At 41.2% G+C, this 26,553-nt stretch overlaps 1 protein-coding gene across 1 annotated transcript; it reads right to left on the bottom strand.

The window, feature by feature from the left end:
- Positions 1–21,125: 21,125 nt before the first annotated feature.
- Positions 21,126–26,318, bottom strand: LOC139444890 (protein fem-1 homolog B-like). The gene is made up of 3 exons (XM_071225895.1): positions 26,045–26,318; positions 23,460–23,683; positions 21,126–23,102 (listed from the first exon to the last, which is right to left on the bottom strand). Exons 1-3 carry the CDS (start codon positions 26,302–26,304, stop codon positions 22,786–22,788), a joined length of 801 nt encoding a protein of 266 aa, XP_071081996.1. The 5' UTR covers positions 26,305–26,318; the 3' UTR covers positions 21,126–22,785.
- Positions 26,319–26,553: the final 235 nt, after the last annotated feature.

Below are 26,553 nucleotides of genomic sequence, written 5' to 3' on the forward strand. Positions count from 1 at the left end.
AACGAGTAATCGTCAGGAAAGCAGGATTTCTAAATGAACAGCGTTTCACTGATATATGAACCGTGACGATCCGGGTTAGGCCGGACTTCGAGCCATCCATGCTTGTGGTAAGAGGCGACTAATGGGACAGACAGACAGTCAGACAGACAGAAAGATTTTTATTTAAGTCTCACCTCATAAATGTACATTATAAAATACAGCAGCTTATTAAAATTTGAGCCACTCCACATGGAGTTATGAGAGACTATATATAACTATTTACACATATATACAGATATATATTAAAAAAGTATATAAACAGGTGGTAGGCGAAATGTTCCACAATCACGATCTAACCTGGGTGCACACAGCTGTCAATTATCTGCCCACATAACTATTTATTTTTCATTTAAGAAGCCCTTTTTAACGGCCTTGTACATCTTCCCCGTCTAGGCAAGGACGACAGCGTCTGTGTGAAACTGGGAGATATTGTCTCTGTGTCATAAGAGACGATAGCGTCTGTGTGAAACTGGGAGATATTGTCTCTGTGTCATAAGAGACGATAGCGTCTGTGTGAAACTGGGAGATATTGTCTCTGTGTCATAAGAGACGATAGCGTCTGTGTGAAACTGGGAGATATTGTCTCTGTGTCATAAGAGACGATAGCGTCTGTGTGAAACTGGGAGATATTGTCTCTGTGTCATAAGAGACGATAGCGTCTGTGTGAAACTGGGAGATATTGTCTCTGTGTCATAAGGTACGATAGCGTCTGTGTGAAACTGGGAGATATTGTCTCTGTGTCATAAGAGACGATAGCGTCTGTGTGAAACTGGGAGATATTGTCTCTGTGTCATAAGGTACGATAGCGTCTGTGTGAAACTGGGAGATATTGTCTCTGTGTCATAAGAGACGATAGCGTCTGTGTGAAACTGGGAGATATTGTCTCTGTGTCATAAGGTACGACAGCGTCTGTGTGAAACTGGGAGATATTGTCTCTGTGTCATAAGAGACGATAGCGTCTGTGTGAAACTGGGAGATATTGTCTCTGTGTCATAAGGTACGATAGCGTCTGTGTGAAACTGGGAGATATTGTCTCTGTGTCATAAGAGACGATAGCGTCTGTGTGAAACTGGGAGATATTGTCTCTGTGTCATAAGGTACGATAGTCGGTTTACAGACTAACAAATCTGAGTTTGAACGACTTTAGTTGATCGGGCTTTGTCTTCCAATTGTCCCGAGACAAATAACTATTTCAGGGTCGTTTCCCCCGAAGTACATATAAGTGCTGGTACCTGAGCGTCGAACCCTCGTGAAGGTCTGGGGTAGAATTGGTCTTCAACAACCCGTGTTTGCTGTAAGGGGCGATGGACGGGATCGGGTGATCAGGCCCCCTGACTTGAAGGATGCATGTCATCGTATCCCAGTTGCGTAGATCGATGCTCATGATGTCAATCATTGGGTTGTCTGGTCCAGACTCGATTATTTACAGACCGTCATCATACAGCTAGAATAATACTGAGTGCGGCGTTAAACAACAAATAAACAAAAACTGAGCGATGCATGACAACAAGTACCTTTTAACCTATTTTGGTATACGCCCGGGGATCGAACCCCGGACCTTCCGCTCTCCGGGCTCTCCGAGTCTCTATCCACTAGACCAGGGGGTGTGGTCTGAGGCGGTCAAGTGCGCATGTCTTCCCATGTATCCATACTCATACACAAGATAATATATCTCACGCGAAATGTTATGAAAAAATGCTAATATCTCGCAATACTATAAGCATGTGCAGCCTAAGTAACTACGGGCTTTCCTCCCACATTACGCTGACGCGCTGTAACATAACTGTAATACTCACAACAATGCTTATCACACACACACACACACACACACACACACACACACACACACACACACACACACACACACACACACACACACACACACACACACACACACACACACACACATACGTGCATCTTGGACGCGACGTCAAACCCCATTTCACCTCACCTCGAAAGCTTCCGTTCTAGTATATAAGTCAGTAAATACAATCCCGTATATTCCCCGAAATGTATTCATGACAAGACAAAAGAACTATCAGGGCTGGATAAAAAAGTGTAACCAACTTCCTCCATTTGCGGACATACAACATACACAGCTCCCAATGTCGCCGCTTCAATGGGCTACCTGTAACAGGACTGTGCTCGAGTGATCACGTTTCTTCCCGTCTTTTGGATACCGCCATGCTCAACACAGGTCAGGTAGCCCATCTCTAGTCATAGAAATGCAATCCTCCAATCGTTACCGACCTGTTATCGATTGTACTTCCGTGTGCGGCGACATCAAAGGAAATGTAGATCAGGTAGATAACATGAACAGCTGTAGGTACATAGCTTAACTGATTTACACTGAGGTTGACAATAACTATTCACAGCTGACGGTGTACCGTACTTCCGCGTTGTAAAAGTAGGTGAACTTTGTAAGACAGCGACTCATAATAAATGGCGATTGACGTTCCACTGCCTGTTGAGAACGTAAAGTAAAATATTTCAGATCCGTATAAAATATATATGTAAGGAGTCAGTGTGAAACTAACAAGGAAGCATCCGTCTTAAAGACCTGGATGGAAAGCCTGATAATCGAAAGTATAGAATGTGCTACCTATGTTTAAACCAGCGAAATTGCCCAGCCAATAGTAGTTGATAGCGCGTTCACTCGTCACTTGGGAGGCTATATTTACTGCCCGCCGCGAACAACAAGCAGGCAGGCTCCCCGGACAGGAAAGCAAAGAAATGATTTTTACAGTCAAAATGTACATATTGTCCTCCCAGGAGGAAAGAGAAAGAATTAATGTTTTATCGGATAAACTGGTTAAACGGTATACGAGATATGTGCAAAGCCAGGAATAATGGCTTGGTGTTATACGACATGAATATTAGGTAAAATGGCTTGATGGTATACGGTATGAATCAGTAAAACCAGGAATAATGACTGGATGATACAAGGACTGTATCAGTAAAACCAGGAAAAAAGGCTGGATGATGTAAGGAATGTATCGGTAAAACCAGGAATAATGGCTTGATGATACAAGGAATGTATCAGTAAAACCAGGAATAATGACTGGATGATACAAGGAATGTATCAGTAAAACCAGGAATAATGACTGGATGATACAAGGAATGTATCAGTAAAACCAGGAATAATGACTGGATGATACAAGGAATGTATCAGTAAAACCAGGAATAATGACTGGATGATACAAGGAATGTATCAGTAAAACCAGGAATAATGACTGGATGATACAAGGAATGTATCAGTAAAACCAGGAAGAATGACTGGATGATACAAGGAATGTATCAGTAAAGCCAGGAATAATGACTGGATGGTATACGACATGAACCTGTGAAGTCAGGAATAATGGCAAGATGGTATACGACATGAACCTGTGAAGCCAGGAATAAGGACTTGATGGTATAGGACATGAACCTGTGAGGCCAGGAATAATGACTGAATGGTATACGACATGAACCTGTGAGGCCAGGAATAATGACTGGATGGTATACGACATGAACCTGTGAGGCCAGGGATATTGGCTGGATGGTATACGACATGAACCTGTGAGGCCAGGAATAATGACTTGATTGTATACGACATGAACCTGTGAGGCCAGGAATAATGACTGGATGGTATACAACATGAACCCGTGAGGCCAGGAATAATGACTGGATGGTATACGACATGAACCTGTGAGGCCAGGAATAATGACTGGATGGTATACGACATGAACCCGTGAGGCCAGGAATAATGACTGGATGGTATACAACATGAACCTGTGAGGCCAGGAATAAGGACTTGATGGTATACGACATGAACCCGTGAGGCCAGGAATAATGACTGGATGGTATACAACATGAACCCGTGAGGCCAGGAATAATGACTTGATTGTATACGACATGAACCTGTGAGGCCAGGAATAATGGTTGGATGGTATATGACATGAACCTGTGAGGCCAGGAATAATGGCTGGATGGTATACGACATGAACCCGTGAGGCCGGGAATAAGGACTTGATGGTATACGACATGAACCTGTGAGGCCAGGAATAAGGACTTGATGGTATAGGACATGAACCTGTGAGGCCAGGAATAATGACTGAATTGTATACAACATGAACCTGTGAGGCCAGGAATAATGACTTGATGGTATACGACATGAACCCGTTAGGCCAGGAATAATGGGTGAGGTCAGGTGAGGTGAAATTGGGTTTAACGTCGCGTCCAAGATTATTGCACTTATATAGCGACGTGCATGCGCGTGTGTGTGTGGCTGCTTGTACTAGTCAGGACTGATGCCGATTTATAGTGCTAGCCCTCTGGGATACCATGCAGCAGTTTATCATGAATACCCCACTCAGACACAGTATACTGACTCCGAGCCGACCAGTCCTTGCTTTAGCCCCTTAATGCCGAGCGCCAGACAGGGTAACAACAAGTACCATCTTTTAACGTCTTTTGGTATGACGCAGCCGGGCGGACGCTCTACCTACTAGACCACGGAGGCGGTCGAATAATGGCTGGATGGTTTACGACATGAACCTGTGAGGCCAGGAATAATGGCAAGATGGTATACGTCCCCCCCTCAGTGTCTGACATGACCGGCCATCCATGGGTCACCTTGGCCGGACAGAGTGACATAAACACAGTATTTGTTTTACGATTACACATGCCAGATAACTTCCCGCTGTCACATATAATCTCGCGTATCCAATATTCCATAGTCGGAAGTTTCATCATAAATATGTCTTAAAGTACACAGTAAGTTAGAATGTAAACAATGCACCGACACTTCACAACAATAAACATTCCACCGCGAACGTAAACATCCTTGTCGTGTCAACAACTAAACTGACGATACTGCAGAAGGGAATGGCTGATTGGCTAAGCGGAGATAAAAGTAGTTCAATACGCAGAGTTGCTGCGCAGTGACAGTATTATGCTGTGTCCAGGGTACTTCAAACTGGACGTCACGCGTAATCTGGAGCATGGGTGATCTGTTGTAAATGGGTGATCAATTATACATTGGTGGTCTAGTGTATATGGGTAATCGGGTGTATGTGGGTGACCTAGTATATTGCAATGGTGATCTTAATTTTCTTGTCGGTTGCCACCCTTGAGATGGAAGATTCCAGATGCAGGCAAGGGCTTTTAGTTCCACTATTAACAGTCTCTGTCGAACCACAATGAGACGGAGTTAAAATTTAACGTCACATCGGCAATATTCCAGCCGTATCGTGTACAGTTGTGATCTAATGTAAATTGGTGATCTAGTTTACATTGGTTATCTGTGAAAATGATCTATTGTACTTGGTTCATCCAGTCTATGCTAGTGATCTGATGTATAGGGGTATTCTAGTATGGGTGATCTACTGTGTATATGGTGACAAAGTGTATGTTGGTATTTTTATATAGATGGGTGATCTAGTGACCATAGGTGATCTAGTGTATAGGGGTAATCTAGTCTATATGGGTGATCTTGTCTATATGGGCGTTCTTGTGTCTATTGGTGATCTAGTGTATCAGGGTAATCTACTCTATATGGGTGATCTTGTCTATATGGGCGTTCTTGTGTCTATTGGTGATCTAGTGTATATGGGTGATCTAGTGTAAATAGGTATCTAGTGTAAATGGATGATCTAGTGTAAATGAGTGATCCAGTGTATATAGGTAATCCAGTGTAAATGGGTGATCCAGTGTATATTGGTCATACAGTGTAAATGGGTGATCTAGTGTAAATGGGTGATCTAGTGTGTATAGGTAATCCAGTGTAAATGGGTGATCTAGTGTGTAAATGGGTGATCTAGTGTGTATAGGTAATCCAGTGTAAATGGGTGATCCAGTGTATATTGGTATATTTACACTAGTGTAAATGGATGATCTAGTGTAAATTGGTGATCCAGTGTATATAGGTAATCCAGTGTAAATGAATGATCTAGTGTCTATAGGTAATCCAGTGTAAATGGGTGATCTAGTGTGTATAGGTAATCCAGTGTAAATGGATGATCCAGTGTATATAGGTAATCCAGTGTAAATGGGTGATCTAGTGTGTATAGGTAATCCAGTGTAAATGGGTGATCTAGTGTGTATAGGTAGTCCAGTGTAAATGGGTGATCTAGTGTGTATAGGTAATCCAGTGTAAATGGGTGATCCAGTGTATATTGGTAATCTAGTGTAAATGGGTGATCTAGTGTGTATAGGTGGTCAAGTGTAAATGGGTGATCCAGTGTAAATGGGTGATCCAGTGTAAATGGGTAATCCAGTGTAAATGGGTAATCCAGTGTAAATGGGTGATCTAGTGTAAATGAGTGATCCAGTGTAAATGGGTAATCCAGTGTAAATGGGTGATCTAGTGTGTATAGGTGATCAAGTGTAAATGGGTGATCTAGTGTGTAAAAGGGTGATCTAGTGTGTATAGGTAATCCAGTGTAAATGGATGATCTAGTGTGTATAGGTAATCCAGTGTAAATGGGTGATCTAGTGTGTATAGGTAATCCAGTGTAAATGGATGATCTAGTGTGTATAGGTAATCCAGTGTAAATGGGTGATCTAGTGTAAAAGGGTGATCTAGTGTGTATAGGTAATCCAGTGTAAATGGGTGATCTAGTGTGTATAGGTAATCCAGTGTAAATGGGTGATCTAGTGTGTATAGGTAATCCAGTGTAAATGGGTGATCCAGTGTATATTGGTAATCCAGTGTAAATGGGTGATCTAGTGTAAATGGGTGATCTAGTGTGTATAGGTGATCAAGTGTAAATGGGTGATCTAGTGTAATTGGGTGATCTAGTGTGTGTAGATGATCAAGTTTAAATGGGTGATCTAGTGTAAATGAGTGATCTAGTGTGTATAGGTAATCCAGTATAAATGGGTGATCTAGTGTGTATAGGTGATCAAGTGTAAATGGGTGATCTAGTGTGTGTAGGTGATCAAGTGTAAATGGGTGATCTAGTGTATATTGGCGACCTAGTGTGTATTGGTGATCTTGTTTATATGGGTGATCTTGTTTATATGGGTGATCTAGTGTATGTGGGTGATCTTGTGTAAGTGGGTGATCTTGTGTAAATGGGTGATCTAGTGTGTATGGGTGGTCTTGTGTAAATGGGTGATCAAGTGTAAATGGATGAACTAGTGTATATGGGTGATCTAATGTACATGGCTATTATAGTGTATATGGGCGATCCATTGCATATTGGTCACGAAGTGTATGTTGGTGATCAAGTGTGTATGGGTGAGCTAGTGTAAATGGGTGATCTGGTTTATATGGGTGATCTAGTCTATATGGGTGATCTATTGTAACTGGGTGATCTAGTGTAAATGGATGATCTAGTACAAATGGATGATCTAGTCTATATGGGTGATCTAGTGTAAATGGGTGATCTAGTCTATATGGGTGATCTAGTGTGTATGGGTGATCTAGTGTGCATGGGTGATCTAGTGCATATGGGTGATCTAGTGTGTATTGGTGATCTAGTGTGTATAGGTGATCAAGTGTAAATGGGTGATCTAGTGTATATGGGTGATCTAGTGTGTATCGGTGAACTAGTGTGCATGGGTGATCTAGTGCATATGGGTGATCTAGTGCATGTGGGTGATCTAGTGTGTATGAGTGATCTTGTGTATATGGGTGATCTAGTGAGTATGGGTGATCTAGTGTGTATGGGTGATCTAGTGTATATTGGGTACCTAGTGTGTATGGGTGATCTTGTTTATATTGGTGATCTAGTGTATGTGGGTGATCTTGTGTAAGTGGGTGATCTTGTGTAAATGAGTGATCTAGTGTGTATGGGTGGTCTTGTGTGAATGGGTGATCTTGTGTAAATGGGTGATCTAGTGTAAATGGATGAACTAGTGTATATGGGTGATCTAATGTACATGGCTATTATAGTGTATATGGGCGATCTATTGCATATTGGTCACGAAGTGTATGTTGGTGATCAAGTGTGTATGGGTGAGCTAGTGTAAATGGGTGATCTGGTATATATGGGTGATCTAGTCTAAATGGATGATCTAGTGTAAATGGATGATCTAGTGTAAATGGATGATCTAGTGAAAATGGGTGATCTAGTGTAAATGGATGATCTAGTGTAAATGGATGATCTAGTCTATATGGGTGATCTAGTGTGCATGGGTGATCTAGTGCATATGGGTGATCTAGTGTGCATGGGTGATATAGTGCATATGGGTGATCTTGTTTATATGGGTGATCTAGTGAGTATGGGTGATCTAGTGTGTATGGGTGATCTAGTGTATATGGGTGATCTAGTGTGTATGGGTGATCTTGTGTAAATGGGTGATCTTGTGTAAATGACTGATCTAGTGAAAATGGATGAACTAGTGTATATGGGTGATCTATTGTACTTGGTTCATCAAGTCTATATTAGTGATCTAATGTTTATGGCTACTCTAGTGTATATTTGCATGTTGGTGACGAAGTGTATGTTTGTGGTCTAGTTAGTATGGGTGATCTAGTGTATTTGAGAGACAAATGGAGATCTATTGTATGGGTGGGCTAGTGTGCATGGGTGATTTTATAGTGTATATGCATGATCTAGTGAGTATTTGTGATTTAGTGAATATGAGTGTTTTAGTGTGTGTGGGTGATCTAGAGTATATGGATCTTTTAGTGTATGTGGGTGATTTAGTGTGTCTGAGTGTTCTAGTGTATATGCGTGATCTAGTGAGTATTTGTAATTTAGTGTATATGGGTGTTTTGGTGTGTATAGGTGCTTTAGTGTGTATAGGTGATTTAGTGTGGATGACAATATCATTTAAATAAAATCTAAATCTAAGGACATCCTTTACAGGGTCGCATCAGAACGGCATATCGAGATCTTTGACAGACCAATGAAATGACTAACAGGCAGTTGGTTTTGGCCAATCAAAAAGAAGCTTACTCGACTTTACTGCACTAGATCAAACTAGCGACTTTCATTCCAGCAGAGAACATATACCATATATCTGTACATGGTCTCTGATTCCAGACACTCTTTGAAAACTACCGACTCAAATTTGACATTTTCAAGGTTGCGTGGTCAGAAAACGCATTCGGACTGTCACTTTCCCGATCTGTAAGCCACATTCTGATTGGTCCGATGAAAGGTCGTTCTGACCTGACCCTAACTGGATGTACTCTGATCTGAGATTGGATTTCAATCATCTTGGTGTGTATAATTGATTTAGTGTGGTATATACTAGTTCTATGGGTGATCTGCTGTATATAATATGTGTCTGTTATAGGAGTCTGTTAGTGACATATATACACTCAGGAATGTATCACATAGGTTTCATACCATCACATGCCCTCCTCCGACATTTCTTAATGTTGCCAGCTAGTAACTAACACACAATCGGGGATGTATGTCGTATATGCCATCCCCTGTCGTATACAGTGTTTCCCCCTGAAAGTGTTATAGAAGCACCATACATCAACACTCACATATATATCGCATATATGTTGTATGTATTATCCTGTATCTGTTAATCTCTGTGCTAAAGTAGCGTATTAGTAGCACACATGCTCCGCTTAATGTCTTCAGGAAAAGGTCTTATTCACCGTGTCATTTATTTATACCCAACCAACGTATGCGCTACTGTGAGCACGTTATACAGTAGGGTCATTCGTTTGAAAGTTTGAAAAATAGAATCTTGCAAGGAAATAATTGGTCTTTAAATGCGTAGATAAAGAGCAATGTGGCCAATGAGACCAACTTTCATGATCAAGACGTGTTTCCTAAGTGGAGATCTCGCATCCGGGCGGATGTAGCAACCGTGAATAGCTGTTATCAGTTTGTAGCAAGACGCTAGTCATACAGGGACCGAAATAAATATATGCACGTAACAAAATGAGTTCAGGGCCCCGTTCCACAAAGCGATCTTGGCGCTAAGGCGATCGTCACTCCCATACTTTAAAACAGACTTACGACTGTCGTAGCACTAAGATCGCTTTGTGGAACAGGGCTGACCCACTTGCTCAAAGTGACCATTGTAACTCCCACACTTTTAGTGCCGTCTTACGACAATCGTGTCACAAAGATGGAACGGTGCCCAGGACAATATCTTGTACGGAGCCTTTCCTGACAGATACCCTAAAGGAAAACACGCTCTCAACACCACTGGTGATGTGATATGATATTTATCAGTTAGGCCACAGAACAATATTTCTTGTTTCCCCCAAAACGATATTCTCTACGAAGTTGCACATTTTTCACGTAACTCGTTCTCACGACCAGCAATGGCTTATTCAGACCACGAGAACTATCTTTGCAACTTTATATCCCTGTTTTCATTTATTAAAATTGTAAAATTTAAGTTGGCGTGGTTGGGAAATCGAAATAAGAAATTACATTTAAATTCGGCTTACCTACTCCTTTTACTACTGGGGATAAACAAGATTACATTAATTATACAATGTCGTTTTCTGGTTATTAAAAATAATCAATGGCATAGAGCTATTTCACGCTATTCATATAAAAAAACACATGGGAGTGCACACATAATAACTGGTTAGTTAGGGTGGTTAGCCTAGTGCATTAAGTGCGTAACCCATAATACCCGGGCTTCGAGTCCAACACATACACACATGATATATCACTGTTGAGGATTTTGATGATAATGTTGACCTCACTTTGATATCATTTCACATTTCTTACGTTTCTTCCACATCTCTAATATATATTATTTCTGTATCAATGTTTATATCAAGCTCTAATGACAATACCAATAAGTACCTCAGATAAACGTAAGAAGACTAACGGGATCCGGTGGGCAGGCTCGATGACTGGTTGAATGAATGAGTGAGTGAATGAATGAATGAATGAATGAATTACGGTTTATATCCCATGTCTGGATTGCAATACATTTATGAGTCATGTATACAGGAAATCCATTCAATAACGCTTTAGTCCACAGACCCATGTGACCGATGTGACCGATGCTTAAAATGCATGAACTACGTGCATGAACTACAGTACAACGACAGGAGAGCAGGACTATACAAGTTATACAAGACAGTTACATGTTGGTGTATAATAGAGTGGGGTTAGTTAATCACAGGGCCAAAAATGCATGGAAATGGAATACAGTAAACTACGGTTATAACGAACTCAAAGGGACTACTAATTTTACTTCGTTATAACCGTAGTTCGTTATAAGCATATATACAGCATATGTACAGCAATGGCCGGGACCAAAAACTAAATTCGTTATATCCGTCAGTTTGTTATAAGCGTGTTCGTTATAACCGTAGTTTACTGTATTTGCAATGCTATACGAAACTATACACCAACATTCTTCACCAACATGCACAGAAAAGCCCATAGACAAAAAGGGGCCTGAATCCAATGCTGAGGTTACCCTGTACGTTCAATTCATTGCCACGTATCTGTTGACAACTGTTGGATGGAAAGGTCTTCACTTCTACATTTAAATAGCGTCGTCAACATCTCACAAACCGTAACATTGGCAGTCATAATCTTCACACTAACAACAAAAATTGTTCGGATGAAACAGGTCGCAACAGCTACAGATCTCTACAGAGTGGACCGCCTCCGTGGTCTAGTGGTAGAGCGTCCGACCGGAGAGCGGAAGGTCCGGGGTTCGTCATACAAAAAGACGTTAAAAGATGGTACTTGTTGTTACCCTGTCTGGCGCTCGGCATTAAGGGGCTAAAACAAGTACTGGTCGGCTCGGAGTCAGTATACTGTGTCTGAGTAGGGTATTCATGTTAAACTGCGGCATGGTATCTCAGTGAGCTAGCACTATAAATCGGCATCAGTCCGGACTAGTACAAGCAGCCACACAAACACAAACACGTGCATACACGTCGCTATATAAGTGCAATAATCTTGGATGCGACGTTAAACCCCATTTCACCTCACCTCACCTCTACAGAGTGATGTGTCTGGTACCCAGTATAATAACCAGCTTTACTTTCACATTTGCATATCTGTTTATTCGTCATGACTGGTGAGATGGAGGAAGATGGGACGTGATTCATGCTGCGGGATTAAACTACTTGCACCGCCATGCGTGTCGTGTTAAGCGCTGACTTTTGCACACCTATATTCAGACGCCAAGTTAAATCGAGTGTCTGAACCTTTTCTCCGAATACCGATTGTCATATCTCTCCCACTTTTGGATGCGTTCGTTCGGCAATTGCCTTCCTCTGCGCTGTCCAGTTACGTCTGTGGGGAACAACTCACTAAATACTTCCCTCTCAATAACAACGTCGTCCTATTTACGAAGTCAACAAGTTGCGACCACACGTTTGAATCTCCAGAAATGACGTCATGATAAAACAATGTTTTATTGTGAAATATACCACCTTTCGCTCTTCATTGTTTATTGTTCTTTGCAATTTATCGCGTAGCTATCTTTTATACTTGTGTATTCATGTTTGTATTGTTTAAATATTTCATTTCCTTTTGTTTGTTGTTTATCGCCGCACTCGATATTCCAGCTATATGACGGTGGATTGTAAATAATCGAGTCTGGACCAGACAATGCAGTGATCATCGATCCATGCAATTGGGATAGGCTGACATGCATCAACCAAGTCAGTGAGCCTGACCACCCGATCCCGTTAGTCGCCTTTTACGACAAGCATTTAGTCATGTATTCATAATTGTATTGTGAAAGAGAAAGAGTATTTTCTTTCTAACGTCTGACGTGTAAACATTGATTAACTGTATAGTCGTCTGTGATTGGTCTGGGACAAGGAAATCACTTTATGTCCTGTTCTTTGCAATAATTTGCCGGAATTCTCGCAATAAAATTATCCTATACATCCCGGATGAAAGTTAGACCTTAGTAGCAAGTTCTTCTCATATTTAAAAAATATTAAGTTGCAGAATTATTTATACGAACTGACATATTACTTCGACCAACATTGTGTATTTGTTTTCTTACTTGCAACATATGTTGACCATTTTAATCTCATCATAGATTGCTTAACATTTTCGTTGGGTTAGTGAGTTAGTCAAACCTCGATTTGGCCAGAATTAAGTTTTATGACGATGTGTCAGATCGTAGACGTCCACCTTGTACGGATATGATGTTGACAGACCAAGAGTCATATTCGGGGTGCATCTGGGATTCAAACCCAGGATCTGCGGCTACTGGCAGTGACATGACCAAAAATCTATCTCACTCACTCATCTCGCACATGTAGCAAACCGACGTTTGTGAGAGAGTATGTCTTTGTGTCATTTTGTGCAATATTCCAGCGATATAACGGCGGGGGATCCGAGAAATGGGATTCATACATTATACCCACGTGGGGAATGGAACCGATGAAGATCAGGTTTAGAATTGGTCTTCACAACCCCTGCCTGTCGTAAGAGGCGACCAACGGGATCGGTTGGTCAGCTTCGCCGACTTTGTTGATGCATTTTATCGCATCGCAATTGTGTAGATGGATGCTCATGATTTCGATCACTGGATTGTTTACAAACCAACGTCAAATAGCTGGAATATTACAAAAAGAGGGATTAAACATCAAATAAACAAACAAACGAACGGCGTGACGAACATTGTCTTTAACCACTAGGCTATCCCACCGCCCCCACTCGTTTCCCAAATTCCTCACTTGAAACAACCCGTTTACATGGGTTTTGGGGTTAAATATATACCACTACGCAATAATATCTTCGATTGCTTTTTGTTCGTACTTCCCAACTATGTGACATTGTCACACCCATATTCCCCCGCGTCAACAGAAGAATGCCTGTGTGATCAGCGTCTGATACAAGACACAGACCACACTGTTTCCCACCAAAGAATCAACCCTGTCGTTTCACAATCAACCAATCAACGATGACGTCTGTGTCCCGGAGATCAACGCCGATGTGTCATCAAAGACCTGTAGTGAGAATTAACACTTAAAGTCCTGCATGTCAATATCCTGTTGCTAAGTCCTGGGGGGAGCAGCTGACAGCAGTGTTCTTCGCGTATGTATAATCTTGTTTGTTTGTTGTTTAACGCCGCACTCAGCAGTATTCCAGCTATACGAGGGCGGTCTGTAAATAATCGAGTCTGGACCAGACAAACCAGTAATTGACATCAAGAGCATCGATCCACGCAATTGGGATACGATCACATGCATCAACCAAGTCAGCGAGCCTGACCACCCGATCCCGTTAGTCGCCTCTTCCGACAAGCATAGTCGCCTTTTACGGCAAGAATGGGTTGCTGTAGACCGTATGTATAATCACATGGTACATGCATGTTATTACTGGCATGACCAAGTCATGTTATGCCTATATAGATGTTAACAGCAAGGCCAGGTATGCTTTTCGCCGCTTTAGCAATGTAACTTTAAGGGCAGGGGGAGTTTTACGAGCGAAGACTTGAACCACAAAGCTACGCGACCCCACTACCAGTCTTGGGGCATCTGTTTCATGCTAGATAATCCTTTCTAATAAATGGTAATAAAACTGTATTATATCTATGCCGTACTGTTTTATTTCTAAATGGTTAAAAAAGGACACGATTTTTTTTGGCCTACATGAATCGTAAATTTAGAAATTGGGAATCTTTTAGAAAATGTACCAGGCTAGACTAACATCTAGTCTCTGAAATGAACACATCTTACATAAAAAAAACAGTTGTTCAGTCATCTTAATAAAAATATAATAAAAAGGAGCCCAGTGACTCTCTTCATTTTCAGTACAGTGATCTAGACTTGCCAAACATTATAGACTTGCATGGGCTGTATTTGATATATATTTGTATCAGTGTCTGTAAGACAGACTAGTACCAGGCGAGTGATCATTTAAATACAAAATAGCTTTTCTTCTTTTCAGTATTTAAAGTCAGAGCTTTAACGTGCCCAATGCATTATTCCAATGTTTGACCGTGGTCAAGTTTTTAATTGGACTTTTCAACGAGCGCGAGTCCTGTCTCTATCCGCACTATTCGTGTTTCCATAAAAGTCTGCTCGTGTCTAACAAACTGTTAAATGTCAGCACACCCACACATTCACACATACCTCACACACCTATACATCCACACCTACATCCACGCCGTTAACCCGTTAATGAGTTTAAGTCAATTGAATTTGTAAGATATATTTTTTTATTAGTTTAAACAATATATATTTCATCCTTGCATGTATAAAACAACATTTTGAATTTTTGGATTCTATAACAATTTAGTATTATCCACATCGAGGTAGATTCTTGGAACTCTCAGATTATATTCTGGGAAAGGGGATTAGATTCTGGGAAGTCCCCAAATACTCTGAAGGGGGGTATATTTTGGCAGCTTACACAGGTTTATATTTTCATACGGGTACAGCAAAGTTTCTTGGTGCCCCTGCGATACAGCGTGAGTGTTGATCATCGGTAAAGGTGACGTAAAACAACATTCACTCACTATTTAACACAGTGCACAGTCCATTCCCGTGAGGTCACAATGTCAAAGTGGCTGCTTGTGCTAGTCCGTACATATGCCGGTTTTATAGTGCTGGTCGGCTCCCAGGCTTTTGTACGACGCGGCCGGAGATCGAACCACCGACCTTCCGCTCTCCAGGCAGACGCTCTATCCACTAGACCATGGAGGCAGTATAATGCGCGAATGCATGATGGATTAACGTTGATTTAAGCTTCATTCGTTTTGTCATTCACCCTACCCTGAACAGGCATACCTTTACTTTGGAGGAAACATTTTAAACATGATCTGTCTGAGCACGTGATTAGATTTAGCACAGTTTACACACGATCATCCACACAAAGGTCGAGAAAAAAAATCGTGTGTGTCAGATTCACAGCATCTCCTTGTCCTGTTTGTTGTCGTCTGCTTTTGCCAAATGCGGCAGACGACATGTAGGACAGGGACGACTGACAAAGAAGTGACAGGTTTGTATGGTGTTATAAATGATGCTATGCTTGGAACGTTGACGTGTCTGGAGACGTGAGTTCACACAGACGACGCCACCACGACATCGGCATGGGTCGTTTCAGGTACTGTCCAGCAAGCCTTGGATGAACGCCTGGTATCACAATAGGTGCGGATATTCGTGATAGCTTTTGTTTTTGTTATTTTCATTTCTGCAAACATCTAACATCCGGATAGTTTCAGAAACAGGATGTTGAATATATTCCTAGTGGCGGCCATGTCAGTATAGGCCGCTCGAGTATTACGGATCACATGATTGTTTGTTTGTTGTTTTACGCCGCACTCAGCAATATTCCAGCTATACGACGGCGGTCTGTAAATAATCGAGTCTGGACCAGACAATCTAGTGGTTGACATCATGAACTTCGAGCTACTTGACTAGGATACGATGACATGCATCCACCAAGTCCGCAAGCCCGGTCACCCAGTCTCGTTAGTCGCCTCTTTCGGCAAGCACAGGTTGCTGGAGAACATTAAAGGACAGATTGGGGCACATGTGGAGTTCAGATTTTGAGAAGGCACATCAATACATATAAACGGACATGTGGACATATTTGGGAACATCATGGCATATTCATGGACATCAGGACATTAGGGAACATCATGGCATATTTATGGACATCAGGACATTAGGGAACATCATGTCATATTTATGGACATCAGGACATATTGGGGAACATCATGTCATATTTATGGACATCAGGACATATTGGGGAACATCATGTCATATTCATGGACATCGGGACATATTAGGGAACCTCATGTCATATTTATGGACATCAGGACATATTAGGGAACATCATGTCATATTTATGGACATCAGGACATTAGGGAACATCATGGCATATTCATGGACATCGGGACATATTAGGGAACATCGGGACGTACTGGAACACATCAGGACATTAGGGAACATCATGTCATATTTATGGACATCAGGACATATTAGGGAACATCATGTCATATTTATGGACATCAGGACATTAGGGAACATCATGGCATATTCATGGACATTGGGACATATTAGGGAACATCGGGACGTACTGGAACACATCAGAACATATTAGGGAACATCATGTCATATTTATGGACATCAGGACATTAGGGACCATCATGGCATATTTATGGACATCAGGACATTAGGGAACATCATGGCATATTTATGGACATCGGGACATATTAGGGAACATCATGGCATATTCATGGACATCAGGACATTAGGGAACATCATGGCATATTTATGGACATCGGGACATATAAGGGAACATCGGGACGTACTGGAACACATCAGGACATATTAGGGAACATCATGGCATATTTATGGACATCAGGACATATTGGGGAACATCATGGCATATTTATGGACATCAGGACATATTGGGGAACATCATGGCATATTTATGGACATCACGACATTAGGGAACATCATGGCATATTTATGGACATCGGGACATATTAGGGAACATCATGGCATATTTATGGACATCAGGACATTAGGGAACATCATGGCATATTTATGGACATCAGGACATTAGGGAACATCATGTCATATTTATGGACATCAGGACATTAGGGAACATCATGGCATATTCATGGACATCAGGACATTAGGGAACATCATGGCATATTTATGGACATCAGGACATTAGGGAACATCATGGCATATTCATGGACATCAGGACATTAGGGAACATCATGTCATATTCATGGACATCAGGACACATTGGGGAACATCATGGCATATTCATGGACATCAGGACATTAGGGAACATCATGGCATATTCATGAACATCAGGACATTAGGGAACATCATGGCATATTCATGGACATCAGGACACATTGGGGAACATCGGGACGTACTGGAACACATCAGGACATATTTGGGGTACATCAGGGGATATATTTGGGCAAAAAAGGACATCGTGGGGGACATATTGGGGCACATCAGGACTTCTGGCACCTCAGGAGATATTGCTGGACATCAGGGCATGATGGAGGACATACTGGGGAACATCAGGACATACTAGGGCACACCACGGAAACATATTTGGGCAAATGAGGACATAACAGGGAACATAAAAACAATGCTCACATCAGGGGACATATTAAGGGACGTCAAGGGACATATTATTAGTTCACGCCACGCCCAATATTTTTCTGCTAATCTAATATGACACCGTATACGGCAACTAAACTATACGGCCGAAAGTTTACGCTGTCTGGTATCTTTATGTCACATGTCATGTCAAAATGAAAACAAACATTTACGACCGGTATACATTACAGGATTAGTACATGTTTCCGGTTCAGCGCTTTAATGTAAATACAAACGTTAACAATGGAATATATTATGGACTAAATGTGAACGTTTAAACAAGTATTACAGCTTAAATGGATAGAATTAACATAAAAATGCGCGCGTGTTATCATTAATCTACGGGCCACTGAAACTAGCATTCCGCTTTTCTCTAACGACGGGCTGCTATTTATTATACACTTCAGTGTAAGTGTTTTCTGAAGTTGAGAAAAGTGATACTTTCATTGCAGTTAACATAACTCTTGATATTTCATTACAGTGAACATAACACTCTGACGGAACTATTGTCATACAAGAGTTACCCCCCTTAAATTGTCTCCCTTTATCGTAAGTGTCAAGCCCGTGCACAAACTGTTGACTTCCAATTTACGTTAGTTCCACATAGACAAGGCAAAATAATTACAGATGGTCGTTCATGGAGTTAATATCACCTATTGCCGCTTGTTATTCTGTCGAAAATGTTTCGTTATAAACTGTTAATTTCTCATTTAACTCAATCGAGACTGTTCATTTTGCAAAGCGCCATTTTTGTTACTTGACCAGCGTGTATTCTTTCGCCTCCAACAGCGGTCTCCTCGTTTTTTAAGAATATGTTTGGTTAAAGTTGATTTTGTATATAATCATATCGAAATGTATGACAAAGAATCTTCGTGACCCTATATATTGTTTGATACTTTTGTTTACATTTTTTAAGATTGTGCAAACACGAAACTACATTTGTCGTCCCACTTCTGGAATAGCAGCTTCGTTCCATTCTATAACGGGGCTTCAGCAGAACATTGCTTCAGGGTATTCAGTATTTCATTGTCACAACGCAGTCACGGGAGGAACATACTCAAACTGGGTTAACAATCTCCATATGAGACTACACCATGGCATTATTGTATAGTTATGACGGCAGGTGTTCGCAGGTGAGCATGACATTGCCCTGTCTTACCTGGCGCAACGGCCATGGTGAAGGTCAAGGTGACGATAGATAGCCCTAGAACAGAGTCGCGGAAACAGTTCCTACTCAAATACGTAGAGTAAAACATATCTTGTATCCTTGCGCGTGGTCTGTTTGCCACTTGATTTTATGCCGACTGCAGATTTAATAGTGTCATTAAGACCATGGCTTTCGGTGAAGATCCGGGTTAAAATTGATCTTCAGCAACCCATGCCTGTTGTAAGAGGCGACTAATTGGTTGGTGTATGATGCTCATGATGTCAATCACTGGATTGTCTGGTTCAGGCTTGATTATTTACAGGTAAATGCTGAGTGCGGCGTAAAATAACGAACAAACTTTCGGGTTTGAAAGGGAGCCCTAGGAGTGGAACAAACTGAATCAATCTCAGAGTACACGTCCTTCGTTACAAGTAGAACATTGAACACTGCGTTCATTGTAATTCCTGCATGCTGATTAGCTGAATTGGTCGCATGATGTTTCACTTATTTCCCAATGAATGTAAAAAATATTAAGCCACGCCCACCGAAGCGGACTACTTTAATCACTACGGAATGTCAGGGAATCCCAGTTATAGTCCCTTCCTTCTCACCTGTATCATGATACGTTATCAGGCCTAATAACATTTTTGTGCTATTTTCGGTATCAAGCATTCTAAAAACACAACACAAATGACATCACAGCCCCGACAGTAGACTAACATTTAGTCTCTGAAATCTTATATTACACAATATCCTTCTTGACTCTAAAAATAAAAAAAATCCCTATGCATGCTGATTGTGGAATAGAGCTAGCTTGAGCTGGCTAGACTTGCTTTTGTATGCATATCTAGATTATTATTTTTTTCATAAAATAAATATATTCCACGGTCATGGTGCAGGACTACCCCGACAGGCCAAAGAAGTGCGACCAACTCTGCCGTCTTCCACACTGCACAAAACCGGCCCCATGCAACCTCAGTCCCACAAATTGTCATGTCTACAGGTTTCATTTCCAACTCGCATTTTCCACTGTCTCCCAGTTTTCAGGAAATTTATGTTACGGTTACTGACCATGCCATCTGAAACAACCGCTTTACCCATGACCTTTATTTCTTCCGCTTCGTCACGGTTGCAGTCATTCGTGACCAACTCGTGTTATTCCGGGACAAGCCGAATAGCGACTCGTGCCCCTCTCGTGGCCATTTTTGCGACCGGGTTCCGTCTTAGCGCAAACGGGCATACCTAAAACACACTGTCAACTCATTGCGTAATCGTTCACACATTTTCCCAATATATTATATATTTTTCAGATGCAATTTAAAGCACATCGGGACGTGTGGAATTATACAGTATGATTGAACACATTTAACTGTGTCTTTGGTATATTTTTAGATGAAAGACATATGTAAAATCAAAAATTATTTCCGAGGGATTCTTTGACGAAGAATTTTAAATCATACGCGCATTCAGGTTGGTTTGTCGTATTTTCGCACATAACATTCATCGATAGGGGGACGAGTCTTCTTGCAGGTTACGGAAAGGGGCGAGTGGTGACGAATGGGTTGCAGTTTTTTCTTCTCACCTCCAGGTCCTATGACCTTTGTTTGATGTTATTCTCTGTTGATTGGCTTCTTTCTTTGGAGGCGTGTTAAGTTATATAAGTACACAAATCAAACAATCACCTGATATTACCACGCCATAATATATGTATTCCTACGCCAGGAATGTTTACCAATTTTCTGATATTTTACTGCATTCATAGATGCAACTGTTTTGGGTTAAACTATTGTTGATAACACATGTTTTCGTTGTCGAATTGTATTATAAGGATTGACTGTGTGTTTTATTCGCTCCAATGAGATTTATAACTCAATGAACCGAACAAAACACAGAGTCAATCCTAAAGTACAAACTTCGTCCTCTTTTCATTTCTGATAAAGCAACAACATCAACTCCGAAATCATAACAACAACTTTAATAAACATCAACAGCAATACTTTGAAAGACATGGGCAACTTGAATGCATTTACCCTGGGAACACGAACCGCCATCAATACACACGACAGCACACGACACAAAATACGGAAAGTGTCATGGCCGATACCAATAAATAACGTTAACGATGAGCTATATGCAGTGAGCGAGTGACGTTGTGTAATACCATGTTGTCGTGAGAATGAATCCGCAACATACTACATACATGAATGTTATTGAACACTGAACACGGTCAAGGACAACATTTACAAGTTTGCACTGCCTAGCAGAGGCGCAACATTAACCATTCACCCGGGAACTACCCGTGTTCAAGGCGGCGCCGATAACGCCTGCTTGCATTTCATCGGAGGATGGAAATATAGGATCTTGTAGAATAATACGAGAAATAATTTTCAAAGGTGAATCGAATCAATTAATTGATGTTTCAGTATTAAATATGACATTCGGTTGTTTTTTTGTATTGGAAAATGTATTAAGGATGTAAACACCTCCAATACATGTTCAGATCGTTTGTTGTTAACATATCCAAATGTCATATCATTATAATCATAACACGACGTCAATGCACTGTAATGTTTTGGCAATACGTGTTCTGGAATTTGTTCTTAAAACTGACAAATGAAACGCAGTCGTGGGACAAGAACCACAGCAAGAAATAACTAAATGACAAACTATGTTAGGCGACTAACGGGATCGGGTGGTCAGGCTCGCTGACTCCGTTCATGCATATTATCGTATCCCATTTGCGTGGATCGATGCTCATGATGTCAGTTACTGGATTGTCCGGTCCCGATTGTTTACATACCACCATAATATAGCTGGAATATTGCAGAGCGCGTCGTTAAACAACAAACCAACAAACAAAGAAACAAGCCATCAATAAGTAAAACATGAACATTCACACAAATAACACCCGATTTTTAAGCAATACATTTACGATAAAACAGATCTATATTACAAGACTTACTGCAAATCTAAACAATTGTGAAGTCTATTTGGCAAATAGGACACAGGCACACTTAAAACAAAACAAAATCTCATCCAGGACATTCCCGAGCTTAGCTTAGGATCAACGATGTCAACCAGGGATACTCTGAACTCAACCAGAAATACCCCGATCTTTGTCCAGTAATATCCTGATCTCATCCAAGATATCAGTCAGGAAACACCCTGTTCTCATACAGGTGATATACCCCTATCTCAGCATTGGGATACCCCGATCTCTGACAGGTGCAACCATGATCTCAGTCAGGAAATACATTGAGTTTGTTTTTTTGGTCACCGTTGTCATCTTTGTCATCGTTCACATCGTGTTCTCTGGGTCATTTAATCACAGCCACATTACCAGTAAGGAGTCTTATAATCAACGTGTGTCTTCTCTTCTACCCTTGTTCACCCGGAAGGGTCGTTCTTTCCAAAGGCGTTGCAACAGTCAGTTGACTTTTCTCTAATGCTGTACTTGTTCTAGAATACATGGGCCGAGTGTCTTAGCATCATACCACACACATATAAATGTATTTCAATTGCCATTCTAAACAAGGCTTAGTAGCCCTTTGTACTCAGATATATATCAAGCCATATCCCCTTTGGCGCACTTCCCTAAGAGAGGATTGGTCCTAGCTCAGTCGTATAAAGGTATATTAAAATAACTTATTTGGGAAGCGTTGGATACGCTTTCTGTATCAATAGACAGATCATTCACACCATGGCACTTAGACAAATACACGCTGTCTGTTGTTGAGGCAATGTTCATGTAACTCGACACGCCAGGGGCGTGGTTAAAATGTACGTGGTGATGGTCCTTAGGGGGAGATAACACAGTTTCTGTTGGGAGCACTGGGGAGGAGTTACATTCCCTGAATGCAACTCTTTGGTGAGAGCGGGTATACACTGGTGACCCTGGAACGCTCATGTCGGATTCATGGCCTCTACAGTGAACTGAAAGAGATCATATGGGACATTAATTTTGTGTGTTAGCAAGAGAATCGGTTCTAACACAGTATTCAATCAACTTTATTCAGTTCACGAATCAACGAGTACTGGTATAGTGATATATGAGGATTATAACCACAGCGAATGTGGGATTCGAACTGTCGATCATCGGATCCTAGCACGACAAAGGGACACACCTTTGTGCAGCGAAGTGCGGCCTTGAGCTATGCTTACGGCCAATAAGTGTCGATCAATACGAAAGAATAAATTATCTGAAATCATCCTGAGAATTTAATAAACATGGAAAACATTGTCTACTTATATTTAACGATTCACACAATGAAAGTCACGATATCAACTTACATGCGCTAGAAACCGCTGTTAAATACTCCACTATCTGGAAATGGCTATTTGCCTCGGCCTCGTCCACAGGGCGATGACACTTCCGGTTGCGCGTGTTAAGATTTGCGCCCTCTTCAACCAGAACTTGCACGGCATGGCTATATCCGCGGTACGCCGCCAGGTGGCAGGGCGTGTCTCCACTCTGAGTTAACGAGTTCACATTCGCTCCATTCTTCACCAGCAACCTGTCAAAGAAAACAACACTTATTAAAGATAAAAAACACTTATGTTTTCCACTTGATATTAATATAATTATATATTTATATTTTTGTTTAGTTCATACTCTGACTGTCATTAAGTGTTCACGTGACTGTCTATTCGGGTTATTTGGATCTCTGTGTCTCAATCGTAGTCGATAGTTGATCGTAGTTGATAACATGTTTACACTGTAGGTGACAAGCTGCTTGGAGCCAGGCAAATTCATATGTACATGTCATGCAGTTATTCACATATATACTTAAGCCCTCACTTGCTATGTGCATATGAAGTGTAAACATCTATGTTGACATTATTTCAGTGTATGTCTTTTTGTATCTCATTCTAACCTTACTCAAGAATGGAGAAAGTTTTGTTTCATAATTCCAAAATGTATGCATATGTTTGTTCTTGTGCGTATATGTGAGTTTGTGTGTGTGTGTGTGTGTGTGTGTCTGTGTGTGTGTCTGCGTGAGTGTGTATGATTTTGTGCGCATGTATGAGTGACTGTGTGTGTGTGTGTATGTCTGCGTGAGTGTGTATGATTGTGCGTATGTATGAGTGTGTGTGAGTGTGTGAGTGTGTGTGTGTGTGTGTGTGTGTGTGTGTGTGTTTCTCCATCTTATTGCGAAAAGGGGCGGTCGGGTAGCCTAGTGGTTAAAGCGTTCGCTCGTCACGCCGAAAACCCGGGTTCGATTCCTGACATGAGTACAATGTGTGAAGCCCATATCTGATGTCCCCCGCAGTGATATTGCTGGAGTATTGCTAAAAGCGGCGTAAAACCATTCTCACTCACTATTGCGAAAAATATATTTCGATGTAAACCCAAACAAGCTTAAATATCCCAGTACATACATTTGCATAATTACATAGAGAGACGCTGTCTTTATATGTACATAAACACGACAAATAACTGTGAATATCACTCGTGAATAGCGACATGCTAATGTTCTCAAGGTGATATTCGCCCGTTTCCTTGACACTCTACTTGGCATGTTATATATCATACACACTTGGGTTATGTCTGACACCTGTCAGTCAACACTCATGATATAGACATAGCTGGGAGACCTTGTCGGTAGACGAGGCTAGCTACGTGTCCTTAATGCCACTCACCGACATACCTGTGTCCACGGGTCACAACACAACCATTGTGGCCAGACACACACATATGCACTAAGGACCCGGCTGTTTAACATTCCGAGGGCGGGTCAATCTTTTAAGAAGTTACACTTCATCTCTGAACATAGGTGCCTAACTATAATTTGGGGACCTACGCCCCCATTTTAGGCCGTCGAGAGAACAATTTTAAGCTAAATTATGCAATCAAGTTTTTACCGCAAAAAATTGAATTTGGGGGAAAAAAACAGATCTCTCTCCCCTACCATAGTTATGTAGTCAAACATATGCAGTGCCCAAAGTCTGCTAAGTCTGACAATCTGCACTATTCTCAATACTTAAACCAACATGTTTCATTCGTATGATTAGGAGGAATGCTGATATGTATGTTACATGTTGTAGAAAGTTTTAGCGTGTAATTTTGTTTCAAGTTTTAAATATATATTATTTTAATTATATATTATATATATATGAATGTACATACTAGGGCTGGGACGAGTCCAGATTTACTACCCGGGTACCCAACCCCCTATTACCCGACCCTACCCGAGTACCCGTGGTAGGTCTCAAACTGTCCGATTGGGAAAAGTTTGACCGTAGCTCTGATAAAATATTTTTAGATACATGTATGAAACGATCTTGTGTTTACACTGAAGTTGACTGAAGTTATATTTTAATTTAAACATCTAAAAGTCAGAAGGAATGGGCGTAGTTGTCAGGAAGAACTGTGAACATTAGTGACATGTAGTTTAAACATAGAATTTTTGATACTTTTTGTCATTGAACAATATATCATGTGGCTAACCACGGGTCCGGGAGGTCCTATAGGTACCCGGGTCCTACTCAGTACCCACCCGACCCGACCCGACCCAAGTACCCGAGTTACCCGTCCTAGCCATAGTACATACATATACATAAAGATGTGAGATTCACTAGTGTGCAGTAGCACAAATATAAAGAAATTCACAAAGTAATCACACGACACGAATTGTTCTCTCTTTAGCTATGTGAAATAAATAACTTTGCACTCTCATCACTCAAAATAATTTCATTTCGAATTATTGCAAATAAATGAATGCATCTGCAGAAAATTGACTCAAAATCACACCAAATGAAACTAACGATACCTATATCAAAAAACAAATAGTGCAAAATGGGGCACATTAGTTGTACACAATACCAAGTGTAACTTGGCCAATGAAGATACTGTTGTTATCGATCCAACTGCTCACCTGATAACTTGCACTCTTCCAGCATCTGCGGCCGCATGGAGGGGAGTCGCTCCGTACCCAGTGGACGCATTCACGCTCGCATTGCTTGTAAGAAGCAACTCAACCAGTTCTATAAGACCTCGACACGCCGCCCAAAATAGGGCAGTTCCATCTCTCCGCGATGTTTGACAATCTAAACATCCATATTTCTGCGACTGTAACAGCTTTTTCGCCAGAGCTACATCCCCTGTGCGAATAGCTTCTATGATCGGCCGCGCCATCGCGAGTGTGTTTCCGCGTCGAGTTACTCAACTACTTATACAGGATGTAAGGTCGCTGATTGGTCCAATTGTAACCAATCAAAAACGGTGTAAACATCGGAAATTGTTTGCTACACCTAAATGCATGCAAATGCGTGTTACTTTGTCTAATTAAGTTCTGATTCCTCAAGATATCAAGGTAAGTTGATTTCATATTGGTTTGAGTGAATGTTATGAACATACATTCTTGACTATGTTACTTCCGGGTTG

Source organism: Haliotis cracherodii, unplaced genomic scaffold (genome assembly GCF_022045235.1).
Source record: "Haliotis cracherodii isolate W230 unplaced genomic scaffold, xgHalCrac1.p SCAF_6, whole genome shotgun sequence".
Classification (NCBI taxonomy): domain Eukaryota; kingdom Metazoa; phylum Mollusca; class Gastropoda; order Lepetellida; family Haliotidae; genus Haliotis; species Haliotis cracherodii.